This window comes from Peromyscus maniculatus, chromosome 22 (assembly GCF_049852395.1).
Source record: "Peromyscus maniculatus bairdii isolate BWxNUB_F1_BW_parent chromosome 22, HU_Pman_BW_mat_3.1, whole genome shotgun sequence".
In the NCBI taxonomy this organism is placed as follows: domain Eukaryota; kingdom Metazoa; phylum Chordata; class Mammalia; order Rodentia; family Cricetidae; genus Peromyscus; species Peromyscus maniculatus.
Window position 1 is genome coordinate 12,152,218 of NC_134873.1, and position 23,446 is coordinate 12,175,663.

The 23,446-nt window shown below is 40.3% G+C and overlaps 1 protein-coding gene across 1 annotated transcript; it reads left to right on the forward strand.

The window, feature by feature from the left end:
* Nucleotides 1-614: 614 nt before the first annotated feature.
* On the forward strand, nucleotides 615-22,252 carry LOC143266789 (uncharacterized). The gene is made up of 5 exons (XM_076559612.1): nucleotides 615-752; nucleotides 14,541-14,667; nucleotides 14,867-14,924; nucleotides 17,962-19,978; nucleotides 20,124-22,252. Exons 1-5 carry the CDS (start codon nucleotides 750-752, stop codon nucleotides 20,391-20,393), a joined length of 2,475 nt encoding a protein of 824 aa, XP_076415727.1. The 5' UTR covers nucleotides 615-749; the 3' UTR covers nucleotides 20,394-22,252.
* Nucleotides 22,253-23,446: the final 1,194 nt, after the last annotated feature.

Consider the following 23,446-nt stretch of genomic DNA (forward strand, 5'->3'; position numbering starts at 1 on the left):
AGGTTTCCTATCAAACCCTACATGTGGTTTCTGTGCTTGAACCTGCTTAGGGTCTGCTTCTATCCTGAAGTTCCGTTTTCTCCTTTGAGGCAAGATATTGGAATGTATAGATATTAGTGCATTATCTGTGTATGTGAGGAAGTGAGTGAGCGCATTCCAAATCCCAGAGCATGTTTTCTTACAATGCAGTGAAATGCCAAAACGGAACAGAGAGTATGGATATGTTAGACTTCTTTAAAAAAAAATTTTGTTGTTGTTTATTTTGCTTCCTTGTTTGTTTTGGTTTTCGAGACAGGGTTTCTTTGGGTACTATTATCTGTCCTGGAGCTAGTTCTCTGGACCAGGCTAGCTTCTACTTACTGGTCACGATTAAAAATGCCTGCCACCATGCCGGGCATCTTTGTTTCGTTTTGGGTCAGGGTCTCACCATGTAGCCCTGAATGGCTTTCACAGAAGTTCGCCTTCTAGAGTGTGGGCAGTCAGGGGTTGCACCTGAACTTTCCTAAAATGTTTTGATACTTAGCGCTGAGTGAGTACAGTTCGCCAATCAGGGACCATAGTACTAAAAGGAATGAACTGTCCAATCGGGAGCACGGATAGTCGCAGCGAGCTGGGGAAGGGTGGGGGAAGTCTTTTTCACGCTTTGCTTAGTATGGCTGGATCCTTGTGAGGACCTGCTTTGGGAGACTTTGTGTTCTGCTGACTGCAGGCATCATTGGGTGGAAACCCAAACACATCAGAAGCCAGGAATGGTGAGTGTGCCTTGGGCTCTTGGAGAGGGTTTGGGACGCTAGCTCCTTTGGAGTTACGCGGCGCCAGCTCCTGAAGTTTCCCGTTGCTATGCAGTACAGTGGAAGGCGGAGTCTCGCAGAGCAATGCCTATGCCCACGTGCACTTAAAGCGTGCACCCCACAGGCAGCCTTGAGTCCGGAGTCCGCCACACTTATGTCCTAGTAAAGTGGCTTCCCCGCAATCCCCAGCCCCCTAGAGTTAGTCCTTACCATGAACACAGACCTAACCTCGCTGGCGGGTTGGAGATGGTCAGTCCAGACGGCTGTGAAGGGATTTGGGTGTTCCGTGCAGTTTCTCTTTTCCTCTTGCACTTCTGCTGGCGCTGATTTAGTTTAGTTTAGTTTTGTTTTCCATTATCACCTCGGATTTAATTTCTGTCCCCTCCCTCATCTGGTGGTCTGTCTCAGAATCGTTCCCCCATGTCTCCTGTTGTTCGAGAAGTTTCCCACAGAGCTGTGTCTCTACCCCTTAACACCTCATCCAGTATGGTTTTTGCATTTTGTTTTCTTGTTGGTTTGTGTTTGCTTTAGTGTTTTTTGTTGTTGTTGTTGTTGTTTGTTTGTTTTAGATTTACTCATTTTATTTCGTGTGTGTTTTGCCTCCATTTGTTTCTGTGTATCATGTGCTTGCTTGGTGGTGCCTTTGGATCCCGTGGAACTGGAGTTGCAGTTGGCTGTGAACCACTTTGTGGGTTCTGGGAACTGAACCCAGGTCCTCTGCAAGAGCAACGAATGCTCTTAACTACTGAGCCATCTCTCTAGCCCCCTTGTTTTGCTTACTTTTACAAAATGATAATTTGTGAGAATTTTTTCTTGTTCTAACTGCAGTTGGCCAAAATTACCAGTCCGAAGAAAGAGAAATTTCAATTTGCTTAACATTTTGTTTGTAGTTATTTTTTTTTATTATTCTTTTTAAAAAAAGATTTCTTTGGGCTGGAGAGATGGCTCAGAGGTTAAGAGCACTGACTGCTCTTCCAGAGGTCCTGAGTTCAATTCCCAGCAACCACATGGTGGCTCACAACCATCTATAATGAGATCTGGTGCCCTCTTCTGGCCTGCAGTCATACATGCTGTATACATAATAAATAAATAAATCTTTAAAAAAAAAAAAAAAGATTTCTTTTTTAAAAATGTAGGAGTGCTTTATCTGCATGTATTACTTTATGCAAGAGGGCATCAGATCCTACTATAGATGGTTGTGAGTCACCATGTGGTTACTGGGAATTGAACTCAGGACCTCTGGAAGAGCAGCCAGTGCTCTTAACCACTGGGCCATCCTCTAGCCTCATTTTTTAAAAAATTCATATACAACATATCCTGATTATTATATCCTGTTCCCCCCCCCCCCCCCCCCCCCCCCGTCTTTCCAGTTCCTTCCCCCTTCTCCACTCCCTTTCTGCCTCTCATTAGAAAAGAGCAGGTTTCCCGTCCAATGACCAAGGGAACTGGATGCAGAGATCCATGGCTAGGCCCCGGGTGGAGCTCTGGGAGTCCAGTTATCGAGAAAGAGGAGGGTTTATATGAGCGAGAATTGTTGAAACTAAGGTTGGATAAAGCACAGGGACAAATAGCCAAATGAATGGAAACACATGAACTATTAACCAATGGCTGAGGGGCCCCCAAATGGATCAGACCCTCTGAATGGGTAAGACAGTCGATTGGCTTGATCTGTTTGGGAGGCATCCAGGCAGTGGGACCGGGTCCTGTGCTCATTGCATGAGCTGGCTGTTTGAAACCTGGGACTTATGCAGGGACGTTTGGCTCAGCCTGGGAGGAGGGGACTGGACCTGCCTGGACTGAGTCTACCAGGTTGATCTCAGTCCTTGGGGGAGGCTTTGCCCTGGAGGAGGTGGGAATGGGGGCTGGCCTGGGGGTAAGGGGAGGGGGCGGGAGGGGGGAGAACAAGGGAATCCGTGGCTGATATGTAGAACTGAATTGTATTGTAAAATAAAGTAAAATAAAATTAAAAAAAAAAAGGAAAAGAGCAGGTTTCAATGAGATAGCAACCAAACATGACAAAATAAAACATGATAAGATAAAGCAAAAAACATTACATCAAGGCGGTACAAGGCAGTCTCACAAAAGAAAAAGAGCCCCAAGAGCAGGCACAACAATCAGAGACCCACTAGTTCACACACTCAGGAGTCCCAGGAAAGTACTAAATCAAAAGCTGTAATATATAACCAGAGGACCTGGTCCAGATCCATGCAGGGCCCTATGCTTGTTGCTTCCGTCTCTGAATTCATATAAAACTTGCTCAGTTGATTCAGAGGGTCTTGTTCTCCTGGTGTCTTCCATCCCCTCTGGGTCTTACACTCTTTCCACCTCCTCTCCCTTGAGGTTCTCTGAGCACTGAGGGGAGGGATTTGATGGCGATCTCCCAATTAGACTTTCCAGGTAATATCTTGCTGTGGGTCTCTGCATCTCTTCCCATCTCCTGTAAGAGGAAGCTTCTCTGGTGATGACTGAGTAAGTCACTGATCTATGAGTTTAGCAGATCATTAGCAGTCATTTTATGGATACTTTTCTTTTGACCAGTAGTATTTGCTTTTTACCCTAGGCTTCTGGGCTGTCTGGTCACTGGTTATTGATTACCCGAGCAGTGTCTGGTGTGGGTTCTGTCTTGTGAAGTGGGCCGTAAGTCTAATCAGACATTGGTTGCTCACTCCCACAAGCTTTGTGCCACCATTGCCCTAGCATATTTTGTAGTCAGGACAGATTGTAGGTCAAGGGGTTTGTGAGTGGGTGTTTACGTTTCTCTTTTGGTAGCCTGCAGAGTGCCTCCCGTGCCTAGGACACTAGAATGTAGGGGTTCAGGCTCCATGTAGGCACCAGCTCCACTTTTCCATGTTCAGTGAGTTGTATGGGTATTGTTCTCAGCAATGGGGCTCCACTGTCAGATTGGGGATAGCAACCCATTGTCTTAGCAATAGCCTGTGTTGTTTAGGGGGGTTGTCAATTGAATGCAACCTAGTTCCCCTAATGGAAGCCTCCTTTGGTGACAAGAGATGGCCAGTTGAGACCCCTTGTCCCTCATTATTAGGAGATGTTTTAGGAAGTTTCCACTGAACTGGGTTTCCGTATCATCCCACAAGTGCCCCTCTTTTCCTGCTCTCTCTTCCTGAATATTCCTCTTTAGTCCTCACCATGCTCATCTTCCTCACCTGATCCTCTTGTTCCGTTCCCAGTCCACCTGTAAAATCTATTCTATTTCCCCTATTCTAAGGTCCCCCTACGATCTTCCCCCCCCCCATTACCTAACCTTTCTGGCTCTATGACTTTTAGCTTCGTTATCATTTACTTATCTGCCAATTACCACATATAAATTAATTCATACCATAAGAACTTTCTGGTTCTTATCTCACTCAGGATGATTTTTCTCCCTAGTTCCGTCCATTTGCCTGCAAATTTCATGATGTCTTTTTTTTTTTTTAATAGATGAGTAATATCTCATTGTGTAACTATACCACATTTTTTTTCTTTATTTTTCTGTTGAAAGACATCTAGGCTGTTTCCAGTTTCTGGCTATTATGAATAGAGCAACAATGAATAGGTTGAGCAAGGGTCCTTGTAGTAGGATTGAGTGTCCTTTGGGTTTATACCCAAGAGTAGTATAGTTGGATCTTGAGGTAGATCAAGTCCCAGCTTTCTATGGAAATGCCACATTGATTTCTATAGTGGCTTGTTGCTGGAGGGCTTCTCTCCAGGTTCTCCAAGCCCCACAGTTCCACAATCCACTTATAAAATAATCACTCAGGCACTTATATCACTTATAAACTGTATGGCCATGGCAGGCTTCTTGCTAACTGTTCTTTTATCTTAAATTAACCCATTTTTATAAATCTATACCTTGCCATGTGGCTGGTGGCTTACCGGCGTCTTTACATGTTGCTTCTCCTGGCGATGGCTACAATGTCTCCCCCCTCAGCCTTCCGCTTCCCAGAATTCTCCTCTCTCCTTGTCCCACCTACTTCCTGCCTAGCAACCTACTTCCTGCCTGGTCACTGGCCATCAGTGTTTTATTTATATAGAGCAATATCCACAGCAAGTTTTCACCCCTCCAGCAGTGGATGAGTGTTTCCCTTATTCCACATCCTTGCCAGTATGAGCTGCCACATACAACTTCCTGTTTTGTTTTGCTTTTTTGCTGCTATTATTATCTCTTGGTAATTACACTTATGTGAAAAGGCATTTTCTGAGTGACATTTATGTAGACTTTTTTTTTCAAAGATATTTAGCTGTGTGTGTGTGTGTGTATGTGTATGCTTTTCCATGCATGCAATAAAGACTTGGGAGCCAATACTGGTGTAAAAACTTGCTAGCTCAGAGATGCAGAGAAAGCAGCCGGATGACCTTCCTCTGTCTGAAAATAAAACTCCTCCATCCCAATGTCCCTCCCTTCTACTTCTTATTCCTGTCTTTCTCCAACTTCCCGGCTTCCCCTCCTACTATACTCTGTGGTTATTTTCAGCAACTGGTTACTTGCTCTACCTCTCGATCTGATTGATTTTATTTAATCTTGTTTACAATATTGCAACAGAAAGCTCTTGAATTAAAGGTATGTGCAAGGGCTGATCCACAGCACAGCGAAAAGCAGTTTCCTCCAGTAAACAATGCGATCTTGGGGTTCACAGTATGGTCAAATATTTCTGCAACATTTAACTCTAACACAGAAAAACTGTTCACAGCAACGAAGCTGTTTTTGCCAAGCTTTTCCACAAGTCCAGCTTGGTTGTATTTGGCAGCTTTGGGATTAAGTAGTTCTAAGTTCAGAGTTCTGTAAAATGTTCCTGTCAGTTTCATTTCATTCAGTGATCTGAATGCCTTGCACAGTTTGTCGTCTGAAGCTGATATTTGTGTGATGTTTCTGGGCTTAGTGTCATTACCACAGTCCAGGTGGATTTATCACTGCAGGGCCCCATCATCTTCTTGGAGACCTCAAAGGTGTCCTGTGTTTGCGCAGAACCTGGCCATAGAAGAGAGCTGGAGGTGGGGGTATCACTTTGCCAATTTACTCTTTTTCTTTGGAAATTTTCTCTCGATGATCTGTCTTTATTTTTCAGATGTCTCACTCGTCCAGTGGTCTCCGGATTCCTTAGTAGGATGCTTTTATTCTCCTGGACAGACAAAAACAAAACCCTGCCCAACCCTAATTTTGAGGAGTTCCTTTCTTTGGCAGGTTATATTTTTGTTAAATGCCTTTTTGGCAACAGAAAATGTGTTATCTTTAAATTCAAAAATTGTTTTTGAAATTTTGAAACTAAATATACCTTTGTATGTGTCAATAAACATACCTATATTTCTCTTTATCCTTACATATATAAATTCAAGGTTTAAGTGTATTTATTTTTAGATCACAAAGGACAGTTATTTTGAATTTTGCCTGTTTTTCTAGTAACCCAGTAGAGTTTTTTTTTTTTAATAATAATTTGTAAATATGGCATGTGATTTTTCTAGTATGAAAACATGCCAATTAGGAGCTGTATCTGAATTTTGTCCCTGGGTGGTGGGATTAAAGGCATGCACCACCACCACCTTGTTCATTGTAACTAGAATTTAGAAAACAACTTACAGAGATCCACCTGTCTCTGCTGGGATTAAAGGGGTGGGCTACTACTACCTGCTCAAATATTTTATCTTAGATCCAAATCACTCCAGCTCTTAGAGATTTAGAAAACAAGCTTCAACTGTAGTATCCCTTTGAATTTCCTTATAACATTAAACCTCTTAACTGTGTTTAATATCAAACAACAAAAATGTCCTTATTTAAGAAGAAAACTCAGAAGCTGATGTCTAAGATGGCATGGGCCACATGGCAATCTATAGTTTAAATTCTATCATGGAATTAAGACACATGGTTCAAGAAGTCTCTCCTGTTTGAATATAATCTTTATGACTCTTGATGGTATCCACAGCCTTTGTTCTTCTGTGGAGACAAAAGCAAAATCTCTTCCCCAATGTAACACTCATTCTGGTTTCCACTCTGAGGTCAACAGATCTTAAAAATATACAGGGGGATTTAATTCAGCAATTTTTTCTACTAGGCAATGTCTCTCCACGGCTGTCATTCCTTTTCATTAGCATTTAAAAAGTTTAAAGTTAGTAAATCACCATGTCATCTATCTCTGGGGGCCTTTATTACCTTTTTCTGTTTATTAGGTATATCTTTTCAAGTATGATTAGATCTTTTTATAACTACTTGTTGTATTGGATTGTGTGGTATACCTGTAATATGGTTTATGTTATATATGCAAAAACTTTCATTTTACTAGAGACATATGCTGGAGCATTGTCAGTCTTAATTTATACAGGTGTCCACATAATGGCCATAACTTCTAATAAATGTGTAATTACAGAATCAGCCTTTTCTGAACTACCCATTGAGAACCTGAATATGTATCTATGGTATGGTGCACATACTTTAATTTTCCAAATTATGCAAAATGGAACACATCTATTTACTAAATTTCATTTCTTTGAGTACCCTTTGGGTTACTTCCTGCAGATAATGGAGTTTAGTTATACAAGGAACAAGTAGGACATTTCCTTATAATTTTCTTGGCTTTTTTTTTTTTTTATATTAACGTGGTGCTTCTTATGAAATTCTGAGGCTTGTAGCACCTTTCCTATTAGTAATTGATCAATTTCATCATTACCATGTGCTAGAGGGCCTGGTAGACCCATATGGGATCTGGTATGTGCTATATATAATGGATGATTTCTATTTCTGATTACTTGTAATTGAATAAATAACAAAGTTAATTCTGTGTCATCTGGAATAAGTATAGTGGTTTCACTATGTAAAACAACTTTTTCTGCCTATTGAGAGTCAATAATTACATTAAGAGGTTCTGGCAAATCTAATAATACCACGAGAATAACATATAATTCTGATTTTTGAACTGAATTATATGGGCTTTGAGCCATTTTACTTACTTTTTTCACACTTATAACCTACGTTTCCTTATTTATGCAGGGGCTCCAGAAATTGATGTCCTTTTTATGATATGAGGGAGAATCCAATCAGTTTTTTTATAAACTGGTCTCTTGCTTTTTGGATATTTGTTACTAATTTCTCCCAAAAAATTACACAAGCTCTTTGCCAGTGTTCATTTTCTCCCCATAATGAAGCAATTTCAGTATTAGTAAAAGGTGTCACAGTTTCTGCTGGGTCTAGTCCTGCTAATTGACAAAGTCTTATTTTTCCTTTCAGAATCAATTCAGAAACCTTTTCTACATCACTCTTTAATTTTTTACTCTGTGTGGTAAAAATATCTATCCTATGATATTATCTTCTTTCTGCATAAGAATTCCTGTGGGAATTTGCTGGGCATGGTGGTACATGCCCTTAATCCCAGCACTCGGTAGGCAGAGGCAGGCAGATCTCTGTGAGTTGGAGGCCAGCCTGGGCTACAGAGTGAGTTCCAGGACAGCCAGGGTTGTTACACAGAGAAACCCTGTCTTGAAACCTCCCCCTAAAAAAAACCCAAAACCTTCCCCCCAAAACAAACAAACAGTTTCCTGTAGGAGCATGAGTAGATGATAGAATGACTGGGATACAATCAGGCTTTGGATCCAAGTGTTCCACATATGCATCCTGTAATTTCTTTTCTACCAGAGCCAATTTTCTCTCCGCCTCAGCTGATAATTTTTCTAGACTGTTTAATTCCTTATCACATTGTAAGGTTTTATAAAAATTACTTAGTTCTTAGTTGGTAATCCAGTTGTGGACTGTAGCCAGTTAATATTTCCCAGCAATTTTTGAAAATCATTAAGAGTTTGTAATTGATGTCTCTTGATTTGTACTTTCTGTGATTGAATTTTCTGTAAACCTATCTTATATCCTAGATAATTAATATGCACAGTCACACAAAGTAAAAATGAGTAGTTTAATAACCTGGCATGTGTTTTCTCTGTGGAGGAGGTCACAAAACCAATGAGAAAGAGATGACTTATTTTTATAACATTCATTCTACTATTTCAGAATATATAATTTTGCCTTTTGTTATAGTAGCTCACTGGATTTATACCTGGTAGTAACCGAGGACTTCTTTCCTAGCAGATAGCATAGCAAATTCTTCTACTTTGAGGTTAGTTGTTAGGGAGAAAAATTCTAGCTTAGCTGCAGCTTGATTTCTCAATGTACTGTGTTCAAAGTATATGTTGTCTTCAGTGATAGCTTATTATCGTGTAATTGTGATGGGCAACCATGAGTGTTGGCAATAGCCTGCACTTTGAGAGAGACCTTGTTTCCTCCCTGGCCAAAAAATGCTAGGAGGGTATCCCAAATTTGACACTCCATTCTCATTAGTAATCAATGGCACTTGGAGCAGCAGTATTTATCCATGGAGAATATATCTACTGAAACATCTAAATTTTAACTAAGGGTTCAAACTAGGTTTCTGTATGCATTTTAAAGACATAGTGATTTCATTACTGCACACACACACACCCTATCTTTCAAATCTTACAACTGCCCTCTGTGCTTTATACCTTTTTACCCAGTTACCTTCTCTACCTATGTTTATATATAATATGTTCTAATATCCACTCTTCGTCCCTCTAATAGCCACCATCTTTCTGGTCTTTCCCTGCACACATTGTTGAGTACACACATTAAAATGTGGTAGCTAGGATCTGCATACATGAGACAACATAAGCATTTTTCTTCCTGTGTCAGGTTGACTTACTCATGGTATTTCCAAAACCCCTCTAATTGCCCTCAAATGTAATTATTTCAGTCTTAATAACCATGTAACAAGGCCTGGAGAGATAGCTCAGAGGTTAAGAACACTGGCTGCTCTTCCAGAGGTCCTGAGTTCAATTCCTAGCAACCACATGGTGGCTCACAACTATCTGTAATGAGATCTGGTGCCCTCTTCTGGTGTGCTGGTGTATATGCAGACAGAACACTGTACTATGATAAATAAATAAATCTTTAAAAAAAAATAACCATGTAACAATATTCCACTGTGTATGCATACTACTTTTTCAGTATCTATGCATAGTTTCTTTCATGCACCTGAGTTCTGCATATAATGAAGTTAGCATTACTACACCTTTACATTTCACTAAGAACTGGTGAAGGCTGGATGATATGCTGATGTGCCTTTATTATTATTCTATTAGGATGCATTAGAAAATGCACATGTTTGAGGTCTATTTGGGACAAATTCAAAACCCTGTTGGAGGGGTAATGACAGTATTGATATGTTTCTGTAAGAATTTATAAATATAAATCAACTGGACATTGAGCTGAAGACAGTACACAATCATATACTATTTTATGGTTTTTGTTTTGTTTTGTTTTTGGTGTACACTACTGAGAACTTAAAAATAATCCCAGACAAGGGAGTGGAACCCATTAGCCCTGTGACTTCTGTGGCTCTTCAAGACCTGGTTCTCAATATGTGTGTTGATATTCACAGAACTTTCCTGTCACAAGGGTGGGAAAGTTTCAATTTTGCATAAAGTGTAGAAACTGGGTCATTATACACACAGACAATCATCAGTGTGTGCTGTGGACAAACAGGTGATTTTAAGCACAATAGGTTTTCAATTCACCCAAAGTCCTGATGATTTTCAGATGTGTTTCATCACAAGACACCAGTTGCAAGAGCTGTATGTTGACAGATTGTTGCTGATTCTCACCATGGTGGCTTGTTAGAAGTGCATATATATGTATCTAGTCTTGAAACTTGATCTCTTCTATATTCCATCTGAAACCGTAAGCTAGCCAAAATTAAATGTTTCCTTTTAAGAGTTGCTGTGGCAATGGTGTCTCTTCACAATAATAGAAACCCTAATTAAGACAGAAGTTGGGGGCCTGGAGAGATGGCTCAGAGGCTAAGAGCACTGGCTGCTCTTCCAGAGGTCCTGAGTTCAATTCTCAACAACCACATGGTGGCTCACAACCATCTATAGTGTGATCTGGCTGGCATACATGCAGGCAGAACACTATACATAATAAATAATTTTTTTAAAAAAGGAAGTTGGTACTAGGAATTGTAGTATTGTGATAGACCTGATCATGCTTTTGTTTGGAGGAATTTGAACTTTGGGAGTTTGAGTTAGGAAAGAGTTTCCGTGATGATGGTGTCTCTTCACAGCAGTTGGAACCCTAAGACACATACATAATGTTTTCTGCTATACTTGTAACATTCCACCTACCCACAGATCTCATGGAGCCTTTCTTCTCCATGGTCTTTATGGACACTTAGTCCAGTTTTGGAACAGATGGGTAAGAAGTCAAAGAGAGAATACATATGTAAAGACAGCATTTGACTTTGTGTACTTAGGACGTGTGGCTCAGTATATTTATACACTTATAGTTACATCCATTTTCTTGAAAATTTCATTTCAGTGTCAAATTCCAGTGTGTTTATGTGCCACAATTCCATTTTCCAGACTTCAGCTGATAGATCTCCCTGATGATTCTTTTTCTACCTGTTTGTACCGGAGGAGCAATGAACATGACTGTGTATGTATCTGTGGTAGTATAGGGCCTCTTGTCATTGTATTTGAAGAGATGTTTTTACTTCTGATGCAAGCCCACATTGATTTCCTTGTTAACTGCAGCAGTTTAAACTTCCACTAACAGTAAGTACTTTCCCACACATCCTCCGTAGGGTTTGAGGTCTTCAGACTTGCATGGCAAGCTTTTTACCTGCTTGCCTGTGCCCTAGCCCTACAGACATCTCTTACATTGTTTTGTTATTAAAAGACTAACAGCCCTTTCAAATAAATGTTTGTTATTGGGAATTTTGTGCATGTAAGTGAGGTATTTTATTAGTGCCTATCCCTTATACCCTCTGCACACGTGACTCTTAATTTCATGTGTTTTTTATGGTTTGTTTTGTTTTCATTTTATTTTTGTTTTTTATAAGCTACTTCATTCAGTTGGTGCTGTCCAAAATTGTGTGGCCGTCCAGAGGTGCATGGACAACATATTAGTGGCCATATTCCTGAAGATAAATGACTTTTGGTACCACCAAAGTCATCAGTTGTCACTACCTTCTTAGCTAGGGGTGGCCTTCTTGAGGGCTCAATCGCTTTCTACCTAGTGTTTTTACTGACATGATATAAAGTGTTCTGGGGATTTTAGAATGTGATACCAGTATTGTAGAATATTTTGTGAAGTTGAGCTCCTTTTCAGTAAGAGCACTCTTCTTTCCCTTGTGTCTTTGTCCATTGACCTTCTAGAAAACACCAATGTCCATAGTTAACAGTTATTATTTGTGTAACTGGTGTAGTATTTGTCAGTAAGAAATCAGTAGTTTCCAAATGATGTTGTTCTGAATAACACAGGGGGAAAAAGAAAGCAAATGAGACAAAGACAAAAGAAAGCCCCTCCCATAAATTACAAGTGACTGTAGATTTAGGGCAGAGAAATTGTCCTAAATTGAAATCAAGGAATCCTACATTGTTTGTGAATTGGCAGAATCACCTATTAGTCCCCTTCCCTTGTCTTTTCTATTGATTTCTTATCCAGTTCTGGTAAACAGCAAGGAGGTGAGGGTCCCTTCTCAGCCGAGCTGTATGGTAGGGCATGGAGGCCTTGGGTTGATGATAGCTGACAGGATCTGATTAGTTTGGTTATTCATTGCAGCCATAACTGTCACAATGAAAGTGGGGTAGAAAATATTGAGGACAATTTTTAGTTATGAGAGAGAAAAATGTGTTTACTTCCCTCTGCCGGTTTGCCCAGTACTTAATTGGTTGTTTGAGTCTGGACAGGGTATACCTGTTTAGAGAAAGATAACTTGTCAAAATGATGGCATACTTCAGGAGAGAAATATGCAATGAAAGGTGTCAGCAGGCCCTGTAAATAAGGGTAAGGAAGGGTGTAATTTATCTTGGGGGGCTTTGAAGGAAAGGGGACTTGGTTGCTAAGAGACACAGCATGCACAGAAGGTTGGGTGTTTTGACCGACAGGATTACACTTGGTCAGCCTTACTAACCACACATGCCACTTCCCATAGTGATCTGATTTTTAAAATGTGCAGGTCCAATTATTTAGAGTCAAAAATTTCAATAAAGAAAAAAAGAAAGCTTGTTCTTTAACATTCTTTTGAGAACAGTTTGCCTTATTGCACATGCACCTAGAGCTACTCCATTGCAGGTCAGCTTATTTGCCATGTGGTCCATAAGTTTTCCAAAAGCTGTTTGAATGCAATAAGGAGTTACTAAGGCATATTTTTAAAGCAGCTATAGATCCAGCCCACTAAAGATGTTTGTTCAGCCGGGCAGTGGTGGCACACACCTTTAATCCCAGCACTTGGGAGGCAGAGGCAGGTGGATCTCTGTGAGTTCGAGGCTAGCCTGGTCTCCAAAGCAAGGTCCAGGAAAGGGGCAAAGTTACACAGAGAAACCCTGTCTCGAAAAACCAAAAAAAAAAAAAAAAGTTTGTTCAAATGTTCAAAGAGGGATACTCAGTGGTTGCTAGGTGCATTGTTCAGAGAGGACTGTGTGCAAAGCCCAAGTCAAACAGAGTCCCAGTTTTTTCATTTTCCCAATGATACCTGCTTCACTATTGTCCCAATGCATAGTACTAAACTTGTTATCGATTCCTACTGCTCCCCTGTTTAAAATTTTGGTTTGCTCACATTCATTTCCTCTACCACAGTATTCTATAATCTCTGCATTCACATTCATTTCAAGTTCTCTGATGTAAGGCAAAATGAAGTTATAGTCTCTACTCTAATAGCACAGGAATAGCCTTAACTCTAGTTCCTTACAAAGTCCTTGTTCCCACTGATGGTTCCTGTTTCACACCTCCTCTGTGAGCATTTCTTTCAGCATTTTTGTCTTTGAAGCCTCATCAGAATGATTCTTTAAGCTCAGCTTTCAGTGTGCTCTAGCTTTGGTCCTTTCTAAAGAAAAATCTCTTGCCAATTCCTCCCAAAACAAATTCTAAATGGAACAGAGACCCTGGTCAGATCTACTTATACCAATGTCCCCACTTTTTCTTCTCTATTTCTTATATTAGGCTTTTCATCTGCCTGTCATAAATGTCACTGAGAAAAGTGACATAAAGCAGAAAGAATTTATTTTATTTCACAATTGAAGGGTACAGTCCATAAAATGTAACACTTTGAAGTGGCTGGTCAGATCCCACACAATCGGGAATTGAGTGACGTATAGTTGTCTGTGTCTCAGCTCCCTCCTTCCACTGATGTAATGCCTCCATAGTTTATAAAATGCTGCCTCTCAGGTAGGTGTGTGCATTATTTTGAATGTGACTGACCCCCAAGGATCGTATGTTTGAAAGCTTGGTCCACAGTTAACTGTTTGAAAAATATTAGGAGTTGTGGACTTATGGTAGGAGGTGCTTCAATGGGGGTGGTATTTGAGGTTTTAAATGGCCATGGCAGATACCATGTACATCTTTTTGCCTGGTGCCTTTGGATCAGGAATAAAACATTCATTTACTGTTCCAGCTTTATGCATGTGTGCTTCCTGCCATGATTCTCATTGACCAATCCTCTAAAAGTGTAGGCAAGCCCGATTTAATGTTTTCTTTTCTAATAGTTGCTTTATCCTGGTATCTCTTCACAGCAGTGGAGTAGTAACTGACTGCATCTTCCTTTCTTCTAATAAGAACTCAAAGGAGCTTACCACAATATTCTTGGATTAACCTTTATCTACATAATCACATCGAGGTATCTTCAGAAACATCCACCTTAGATGATTAAGTTTCCTTCTGCCTGGGTGTTAAAAGTAACCAATCCATTATGTGCACTGTTTTAGGAGCCAGTGACCTTTGAGGATGTGGCTGTGAAGTTCACCTCAGGCGAGTGGGCTTTGTTGGATTCCAGTCAAAAGAAGCTCTACAAAGATGTGATGAAGGAAACATTTTTGAACCTGACCTTCATAGGTAAAAACAAGCATGCTCCTGTTGCATATTCAGTCAGAGAACAACTATTTCCTGCTTTTGTGTGTAGTGGTGTGATTTGAATTCCTGAGTGGAACATGTAGTGACTTTAGTGTGCATGCCCTTCTCATAAGAGCTAGATAGGGATAATTTTTTAAAAATCTTGAATATGTCATAATGAATTCTTTGGGTTTATTTCTAGAGAAAACACTAGAAGAAAATATTGAAGAGGACTACAAAGACCTCTGCAGAAATCTGGGGTAATTTATGTTCAATAGAAAACAATTTTCATCAAACAATTGGGAGTGGTAGGACAACTGAGATCCTACATAATGATCCAAATATATCTAAATGCAAATTGATTTCACACAGATTCCTATAATGGAGCATTGAATTGTATCATTTAATATTTGAGTATCTCATCTGTGCAATCTATAAATATCACCGACATGTGATGCCATATCAAGTTCTGAAAGAGCTTTTCCAGTGGTTTATGAAGCAAAAACTTCCCTTCATATCCAAAAGTGTTTACTACCTTTCTATATATTCTTTTGAGACTTGGAACGTACGTGCTGTGTTTTGTTTGCTTTCTTTTGCTGTGACCAAAACCAACTCTGGGGTGGAGCTCATTTTATTTACTCTTCCTTGTCACAGTCCCATCATAAAGGGAAGCCAGAGCAGGAACTTAAGCCTGGCAGGAACCTAGAGGCAGGAACTGAAGCAGAGGTGATGGAGAAATGCTGTTTACTGGTGTGCTCCTCATCCCTTTCTCAGCTACCTGCCTGATTCAGCCCTGGCCCACATCTCTAGGGGGACACCACCCACAGTGGGCTGGGCCACTCCTTATCAATAGTTCATTAAGAAAGTATCCCCACATACTTGCCTAAAAGTCAGTCTGATAGAGCTGTTTTCCAGTTGAAGTTCCCTCTTCTCAGAAGTGCTTTGTGTCTTGTGTCAAGTTGTGAAATGCGAACCAGCACAATTGATCATGTGACACGCAAATACATGACCAAAAATCTCTATTCTTTCATGGAATGTTTGTCCCTAAATACTCTTGATATCACAGTATAAAGTAGAATATGACATTTGAAGTCTCCCAGCATTAAAAAGACTCTAACAGTTTAACTGGCTAGTCACTTTAAAATACCTGGATCTCTTTAAAATCTCAAAAGGTCTCTACTGTGAGCTCCTGAAAAATTATTAGTAAGTGTGTGCTTCTGTTTTCAAAGTAAGAAGAACCGGGGCTTACTTCTAGTCAGATCAATGCAAAACCAAAATTCTACAGTGTCAGTCATCCCCCAGATCCATATCCCATATTTGGAATTGGTTCACAACCTCCTGATGTCCTGAGTGTTTTGCATGATCCACCCTTGTGGTTCTGCCATGCACTTGTCCTGTGGTGTCAGACTGACTTCGTTGCACAGCTGCTCAGTCCTTGGCGATCTTCCCATGCTACTGGCCTTTCTAATACACCAGGAGCTCCCCACATTGAACCTTCACCAATGGCCTCCTGGCCTCTCTTCAGGGACTCCAACCCTATGACATGGTGCCATACATCAGCTTCTCCCAAAGCTCTTCTATCCTGGTGCTTCCACTTTGTACAAATCAGTACCTTCAGTAATGGCCTCTCCTGGCCTTTGTTAGTGTTAGACCTCAGTTTCTTTCCAAAACCCTTTCAATCCAGCAGGTCCCAGGATGCAAAAACCAGTACTGCCTGGAAATTTCTCATAAACTGTTATAACCTCAGCCAGCTTGAGATCTGGACTACATGTCTGTGTGCTGCAACCGTCTTCATGTGCAGCTTGGCACCCTGTGCACTCCAAGTCTGGGTGCTGACTGAAATCCCCGAAGGTTTTTCTTAAATGATGCTGTTTTCTTGTTAATACCCAGTCATTCTTCAAGCCCAGGTGATAGGGAAGCACAGATTCTTAATTTAAAACATAAAAACTGCCCCATTAGAGTATTTGATGTGCCCTCTATCATCTCTGAATCTATAATAGCCAGACTTCCATCTTTTACATTGTTCTTAGCATCCCTATCCTCTAAGCTCCTGCAAATGCTCATTAACCTCTGAACAACATTCATTGATTTTTTTCCAGCCCAGTGTTCCAGACATTCTCATAGTCCTTTGTACAGTGGTGAGCTCAGCTCTGTCAGAAAAATACCCCGTGAACCTGGGACTCAACTTGTATTTTAGAGTGCTTTTTGTTCTTGTAATAAACACAATGACTAATGTCATCTTTGGGGTTAATGGGGCTTATTTTGGTTTGCACTTCCACATTACAGCAGCAAGGGAAAACAGGACAGGAATTTAAAGTAGGTAGGAATCTGTAAGCCAGAACTGAATTGGAGACCATGGAGAAATGCTGCTCACTAGCTTGCTCCTCGCGGATTATTAAGGTATCTTTCCTACATAGCTCAAGTCTTCCTTCCTAGGGACACACCACACAACATGGTGTAAGCCCTCTCTCATTAATCAAGAATGAACAAATGCTCCCATAGACTTGATTATAGGCCCATCTAATGAAGCCATTTTCTCAATTGAGGTTCCCTATTCTTAGATGACCCTGGCTTGGGTCTAGTTTAATAACAAACTAACCAACACAGGTAGAGTATATAGAATGCCAAAATGCCATAGTGTTAAACAACTCTAAGTCATTATTATGATTGCTTCACAATGCCAGGACCTTTGCCTGAATGTTCCCTCCTTTTATGTCCATTGATTATTTTATGTGTATGTATGTGTGCTTGTGTATATGACCTATACAAAAAAAGATCTGTGGAGGTCAGAAAATGACAACAGATCCTTCAGATCAAGAGTATCAAGAATTTGTCGGCCCTCTACATGTCAGCTGGTGAACAAACTGCAGTGAGCTGGAAGAGCAAGTATTGTTCTTAACCTCTGAGCCTTTAGTTCCTTTGTAATTCTTTTTTTTTTTTTTTTTTTTTTTTTTAAGACAGAGTTTCTCTCTGTAGCTTTTGGAGTTTGTCCTGGAACTGGCTTTGTAGACCAGGCTGGCCTCGAACTCACAGAGATCCACCTGCCTCTGCCTCCTAAGTGCTGGGATTAAAGGTGTGCTCCCTCCCCCCAGCTTCCTTTGTAATTCTTACAGAAGTCAAGTCAACACTATACTTATTTACCCCGTAGAGGGTCTTTACATGCGGTCTATATACTGTCTTTAACATTGGAGGCATTTTGTTCTTGTCTGTGGAATAGTATAGTTGTAGTGAATCAGAGGATCTGGCCTTCAATATTTCCCTCGTTTACAGTAATGGTCTTCTCTCTTTTGTTTGCAGAACTCAGGTGGTTGAGAAAGACTGTGGATATGAGTGTGATAGTCAGTGTGATGAAATCCAGGAACCAATTTCAGAAAATAAAGACATGCCTTCTGCAATAAGAATTTGTGAAAGCCAAGCAAATGTAAGAAACATCATTGTTCATTCATCCTCACATGTGTGTCCAAGAAACCAAACTAGAGTGAAACAGCCTGAATATATGGAAGCTGTGGCAAAGGCTTTCAGACATGAGAAACATTGGAAAGATATCATTCATTCTGAGTCACTTCAGGTACTTGAAACTTCTACAGAGAAATCCCATAAAAATCAACAATGTAATGAAGCCTGTAGGAGTCTCACTTCTGATAAGCCTCAGGAGAGAACTCAGACCAAAGATAAGTTCCATGTGGGAGTCTTAAAGAGATACAAATATGGCCAGAAAGATAAAGGGATCCATACAGGAGTGAAACCATTTGCGTGTAAGCATTGCAAAGAAGCTTTCATTGACTCCAGTGACCTCATCAACCACCAAAAAAGTCATATTGGAGACAAAAATTACATTTGTAAGCTCTGTGGGAAAACATTTAAATATGCTTCATGTTTTGAGAAACATAAAGTAAGTCACAGAGGAGAGAAGCTTTATGCATGTAAGTATTGTGGAAAAGGCTTTACCCGCTCCTATGGTCGTAACATTCATGAAAGTATTCACACCGGAGAGAAGCTTTATACCTGTAAGCATTGTGGAAAAAGCTTCACCAGTCCCACTTATTTTAAAATTCACGAAAGAATTCACACTGGAGAAAAACCTTACGCATGTAAATATTGTGATAAACCCTTTGCCATTTTGAGTTCTCGTAATGCTCATGAAAGAGTTCACACTGCTGGGAAGGCTTATATATGTAAGCATTGTGGAAAAGCCTTCACCAGTTCTAGTTGGCGAAATGTTCATGAAAAGGGTCACACTGGAGAGAAGCCTTATGCATGTAAGTATTGTGGAAAAACCTTCTTTGGATCTAGTTCTCGTAACTGTCATGAAAGAATCCACACTGGGGAGAAATCCTTTGTTTGTAAAACATGTGGGAAAATGTTCCTTCTCTCTCATCATCTTACCAGCCATGAGAGAATTCACACAGGAGAAAAACCGTATGCATGTGAGCTTTGTGGAAAAACCTTTACCAGTTCAAGGTGGCGTAAGACTCATGAAAGAAGTCACAATTTAAAGAAGCCTCATTTTACATGTAAGCATTGTAGAAAGGCTTTCACCAGTTCAAAGCTCTGTGTTACTCATGAAAGAACTCACACTAGAAAGAAGCTTTATGCATGTAAGTTTTGTGGGAAAACCTTCACCAGGTCCACTCACCGTAACACTCATGAAAGAACTCACACTGGAGAGAAGCCTTATACATGTAAGCATTGTGGAAAAGCCTTCCCTAGTTCTTATTATTGTAACATTCACGAAAGATCTCACACTGGAGAGAAGCCTTATGCCTGTAAGCAATGTGGGAAAACTTTCACTAATTCCACTTGCCGTAACGTTCATGAAAGAACTCACACTAGAAAGAAGCTTTATGCATGCAAGCATTGTGGGAAAACCTTCACCAGGTCCACTTACCGTAACACTCATGAAAGAACTCACACTGGAGAGATGCCTTATATGTGTAAGCATTGTGGAAAAGCCTTCCCTAGTTCTTATAATCGTAACATTCATGAAAGATCTCACACTAGAGAAAAGCCTCATGCCTGCAAACAATGTGGGAAAACCTTCACCAGGTCTACTTACCGTAACATTCATGAAAGAATTCACAGTGGAGAGAAGCTTCATACATGTAAGCATTGTGGGAAAACCTTTGTCACTTCCACTACGTGTAAAATTCATGAAAGATCTCACACTGGAGAGAAGCCATATGCATGTAAGCATTGTGGTAAGACCTTTACCCTTTTGAGTTCACTTAATACTCACAAAATAATTCACACTGGAGAGAAGCCTTATGCATGCAAGCATTGTGGAAAATTCTTTACCCGCTCCAGTTATCGTAATATTCATGAAAGGGGTCATACTAGAGAGAAGCCTTAAGCATGTAAGCATTGTGGAAATACCTTTGTCAATTTCAGTTGGTGTAATGCTTCTGAAAGAAGACTGGAGAGAAAGCCTTTATGTGTGGGGAAACTCTTGATGATCTTACATTCATGAAAGAATTCATACTGGAGAGAAGCCTTATGCATGCAAGCATTGTGGAAAAACCTTCAGCTGCACTTGTCATAAGAATCATGAAAGCTGTCACACTAGAAAGTATATAATACATTGGGGCAAAGCCTTCACAAATTCCACGTGCCATAGGAGTCATGAAAATATTCACACTGGAGAAAAACCACTTATAAAACATGGGAAACTGTTTCTTTGCTCTCATTTTATCAAGCACAAAAGACCTCACAGTGGGGAGGAACATTCTTAATGTTACCATTATGAGAAGCCTTTAATGCTTCCAGTTTCTGTAGCATACATGGAGCAACTTACACTGGGGAGAAGCCTTGTGCATGTAATCACCTTACAAAAGCTTTCATCAGTTCCATTTGCTGCAACATTCATTCATAAAGAATTCACCCTGGAGTGAAACTGTACATGTGTAACCATGTGAAAGCTGTGTTTTGACAATTGTATGCACATTTCCAAATGGAGAGAGAGAGAGAGAGAAATGAGTAAAATAAAATGTTCAAAGGAATGGAGACGCTAACAAATACAGTGTTTTAAATGTGGAAAGAAACAGATTGTGAGACCCTTTAAAACCAATTTTAACTCAGTATTTTAGCATATATAGGAGGAAAGCCACTTGCAGTGTATGTAATAATATGAGGATATATATATATATATATATATACATATATATATATGTATGTATGTATGTATACACACACACACACACCCCTAGGCTTTGAATACAAGTGTAGTAGTGGTCCGAGTGAGAATGGCCCCTGTAGGCTCATAAATTTTGATACTTTGTTCTCAATTCATGGAACTCTTTGAGCATGATTAGGAGGTATGGTGTGTTGCAGAATATCTTTTACTCTAGGAAAGTTTTGAAGTTTCAAAAGAAACTGAAACTCCCAGGGTTTTCTCCCTGCCTCCTGACTATGGATTAAGATGTGAGCTCACAGCTGTTCCTGCCACCATGCCTTTGCTATGCCATTGTGGACACTAACCCTCTGTAACTGCAAGGCCAATGTAATATTTCCTTTTAAAATCACATTAACATTTGATTGGTCACAGCTATAGAAAAGAAGCTCTGACAACCAACTTGGAGCTTTAACAAAAACCAAATTCAAACAAAAGAAATTATTATTGTAAAATTATGAAATGGCTTTGTTTCATTTTAAATGATATAAAATTTTTGTAACTTTTTTATGTAGTTAAATCTTATATCAGAAATACTTTGTGGAAGTTAGTCCAGAATATTTTAGAAATAAACAGCTTGAAAGAAGCACAAATTCTGAGCATTTTTATTATTGTCCCATTCCTACACAGGAGTTTTACATTTCATTATGCCTTTATTAGGAAGGTAAGATGTGGCTTTTCTGATTACTCTAGGTTATATTTTCACATCTGAAGACATGGAGGTAGGAATTGCAGAGGAGAGATGATAAATGACATTTATCTTTGGGTCTGACTTACCAGTTGGTGAAACTGCTGAGAAGGATAAGATGATATGGCCTGGTTGGAGAGGGTGTGGCACTGGGATGACTTTGAGGTTTCCATGGAGCTAGAGTTTTCCTGCCTTGGCAATGCAAGTTTCCAGCATTTCCATGCACTTACTGTTTTAAATTAGTCCTATTTTGCGTTGAACTTTCCTATCATGATGGAAGCTCTTAGTTACTGCCCAGGACTATGCTTGTTTGCCTACTGTTATGTTTCCTGCCTTGATAGTCATGGACTCTCAACTTCTGAAAGTGCCATTACATGTTTTCTTTCATAAACTGCTTTGATCACCTGCTACGCCCACAGCTGTTACACCTGTGTAGCTGTAGCAAAGCATGCCGCTGCGTTGGGGCCCGGCAGCTGAAGGGTTGAGGTTAGAGCTTCCTGGAGCGAGGCCTCAAGCCGTTCCCCCACAATCAGCAGTCGTCATGCAGCCTGAGGATTCCAGGAGGCCCTGGAGGACAAGATGGCCTTGGTGACGATCCTTGTTGGCACTAATCATGCTTTTTCTCTGTATGTCTTATCTGTGTTGGGGGGCGTTGGTGGACAGCCCCTAGGTGGACCCCTGAGAGTGGAAATTACCTAGAGCCGCTCCCATATACAGGAAGCTATGATGAAGTTGGGAATAGATGAGTGAATCATGAAGGAAAGAAACAACTTTGGAGTGATTTGCCTTTTATGGAAAGGCTAGCCAGGACTAGAAAGCCTTGGTGCCTTTATAGTAAGGATGAAAGACAGCAGATCATAGAAAATATGAAGCCAGCCCTAAGGTATTGGTATAGAAGGGTATATGACAACTGGAAGGATAAGTGGATATATAGGAGTGAGGAAGAAATAGATGAAATTATACAAAAGTATATAGAGGGTGAGTTAAACCTTGGCTGGTAAAAATCTGGTTCCCACACATGTGGTCTTTGGCGCGAGACAGATTTCACAAAATTCTGAGATCATGCCCTTAAGCAACAACCACAATGAACTCCAAGCTGCGGAAGTGATACACAGAAATAGATACTGATGTACTTTGTTATTGTCTCTTGAACTACACAGAAATAGATACTGATGTACTTTGTTATTGTTTCTTGCTGATTCTGAGTAATTGTAAAAGTTAAAAGTCTGATGTAACCCCCTGCCAAGTTCCTTGATTGTAAAAGAATATAAGCACTGATTTTGCAGAAGTAAATCTGCAGCAGCACATCAACATATTGTGTGTCTGTCTGTCATTTTCCTCGCCGATTCCTGACTTCTCCTCGAGCCTTCTCCCTGGTTCTCCCGCAGTGGTGGTCTCCCTCTGGGTGGTCTGTGGCAATCACCAAGTCTCTTCACAGCAATAGGAAAATGACTAAGAACCCTGTGAACCAAAACAGTGATCATCATGGCAAGATATCAGTAAAGGTGCAGTAGTGGCATCCATATCTTATGGGTAATCAGCTACTGTAAGAAATTATGGCTGTAACCTGATCAACCAACCAGAATATGTCATGGAATTTGGGGAACCTACATCTGCCTTTTTACTAAGTCAACATCATTCCTGAGTCACAGAACTCATTTTTTTTAATTTAAATTTTTATTGACTGTGGATTTCTCATCATGCATCCTGATTACATTGATCTCCCCATCCCTTCATATCCACCCTCTGCCCTTGCAACCTCCCCCCCACCCCCCGAGATAAAATAAAATACAATTTAAAAGAAAAGAAAAAATCTCATTGTGGAAGCTGCAGTGTGGCCCAGTGAGTCACGTCGTGTACCCTTTAGTCCATACATCTTTGCTTGCAAGTGTTTATTGCAATGAGGCATTGGTCTGACTTGATGCCTC

What these genes read in the sequence shown, in the direction of transcription:
- LOC143266789 (XM_076559612.1), top strand. An exon ending in TTTGAACCTGACCTTCATAG is followed by an intron (nt 14,668 to 14,866) that starts GTAAAAACAAGC and finishes GTTTATTTCTAG; the next exon opens with AGAAAACACTAGAAGAAAAT. An exon ending in GACCTCTGCAGAAATCTGGG is followed by an intron (nt 14,925 to 17,961) that starts GTAATTTATGTT and finishes TTTTGTTTGCAG; the next exon opens with AACTCAGGTGGTTGAGAAAG.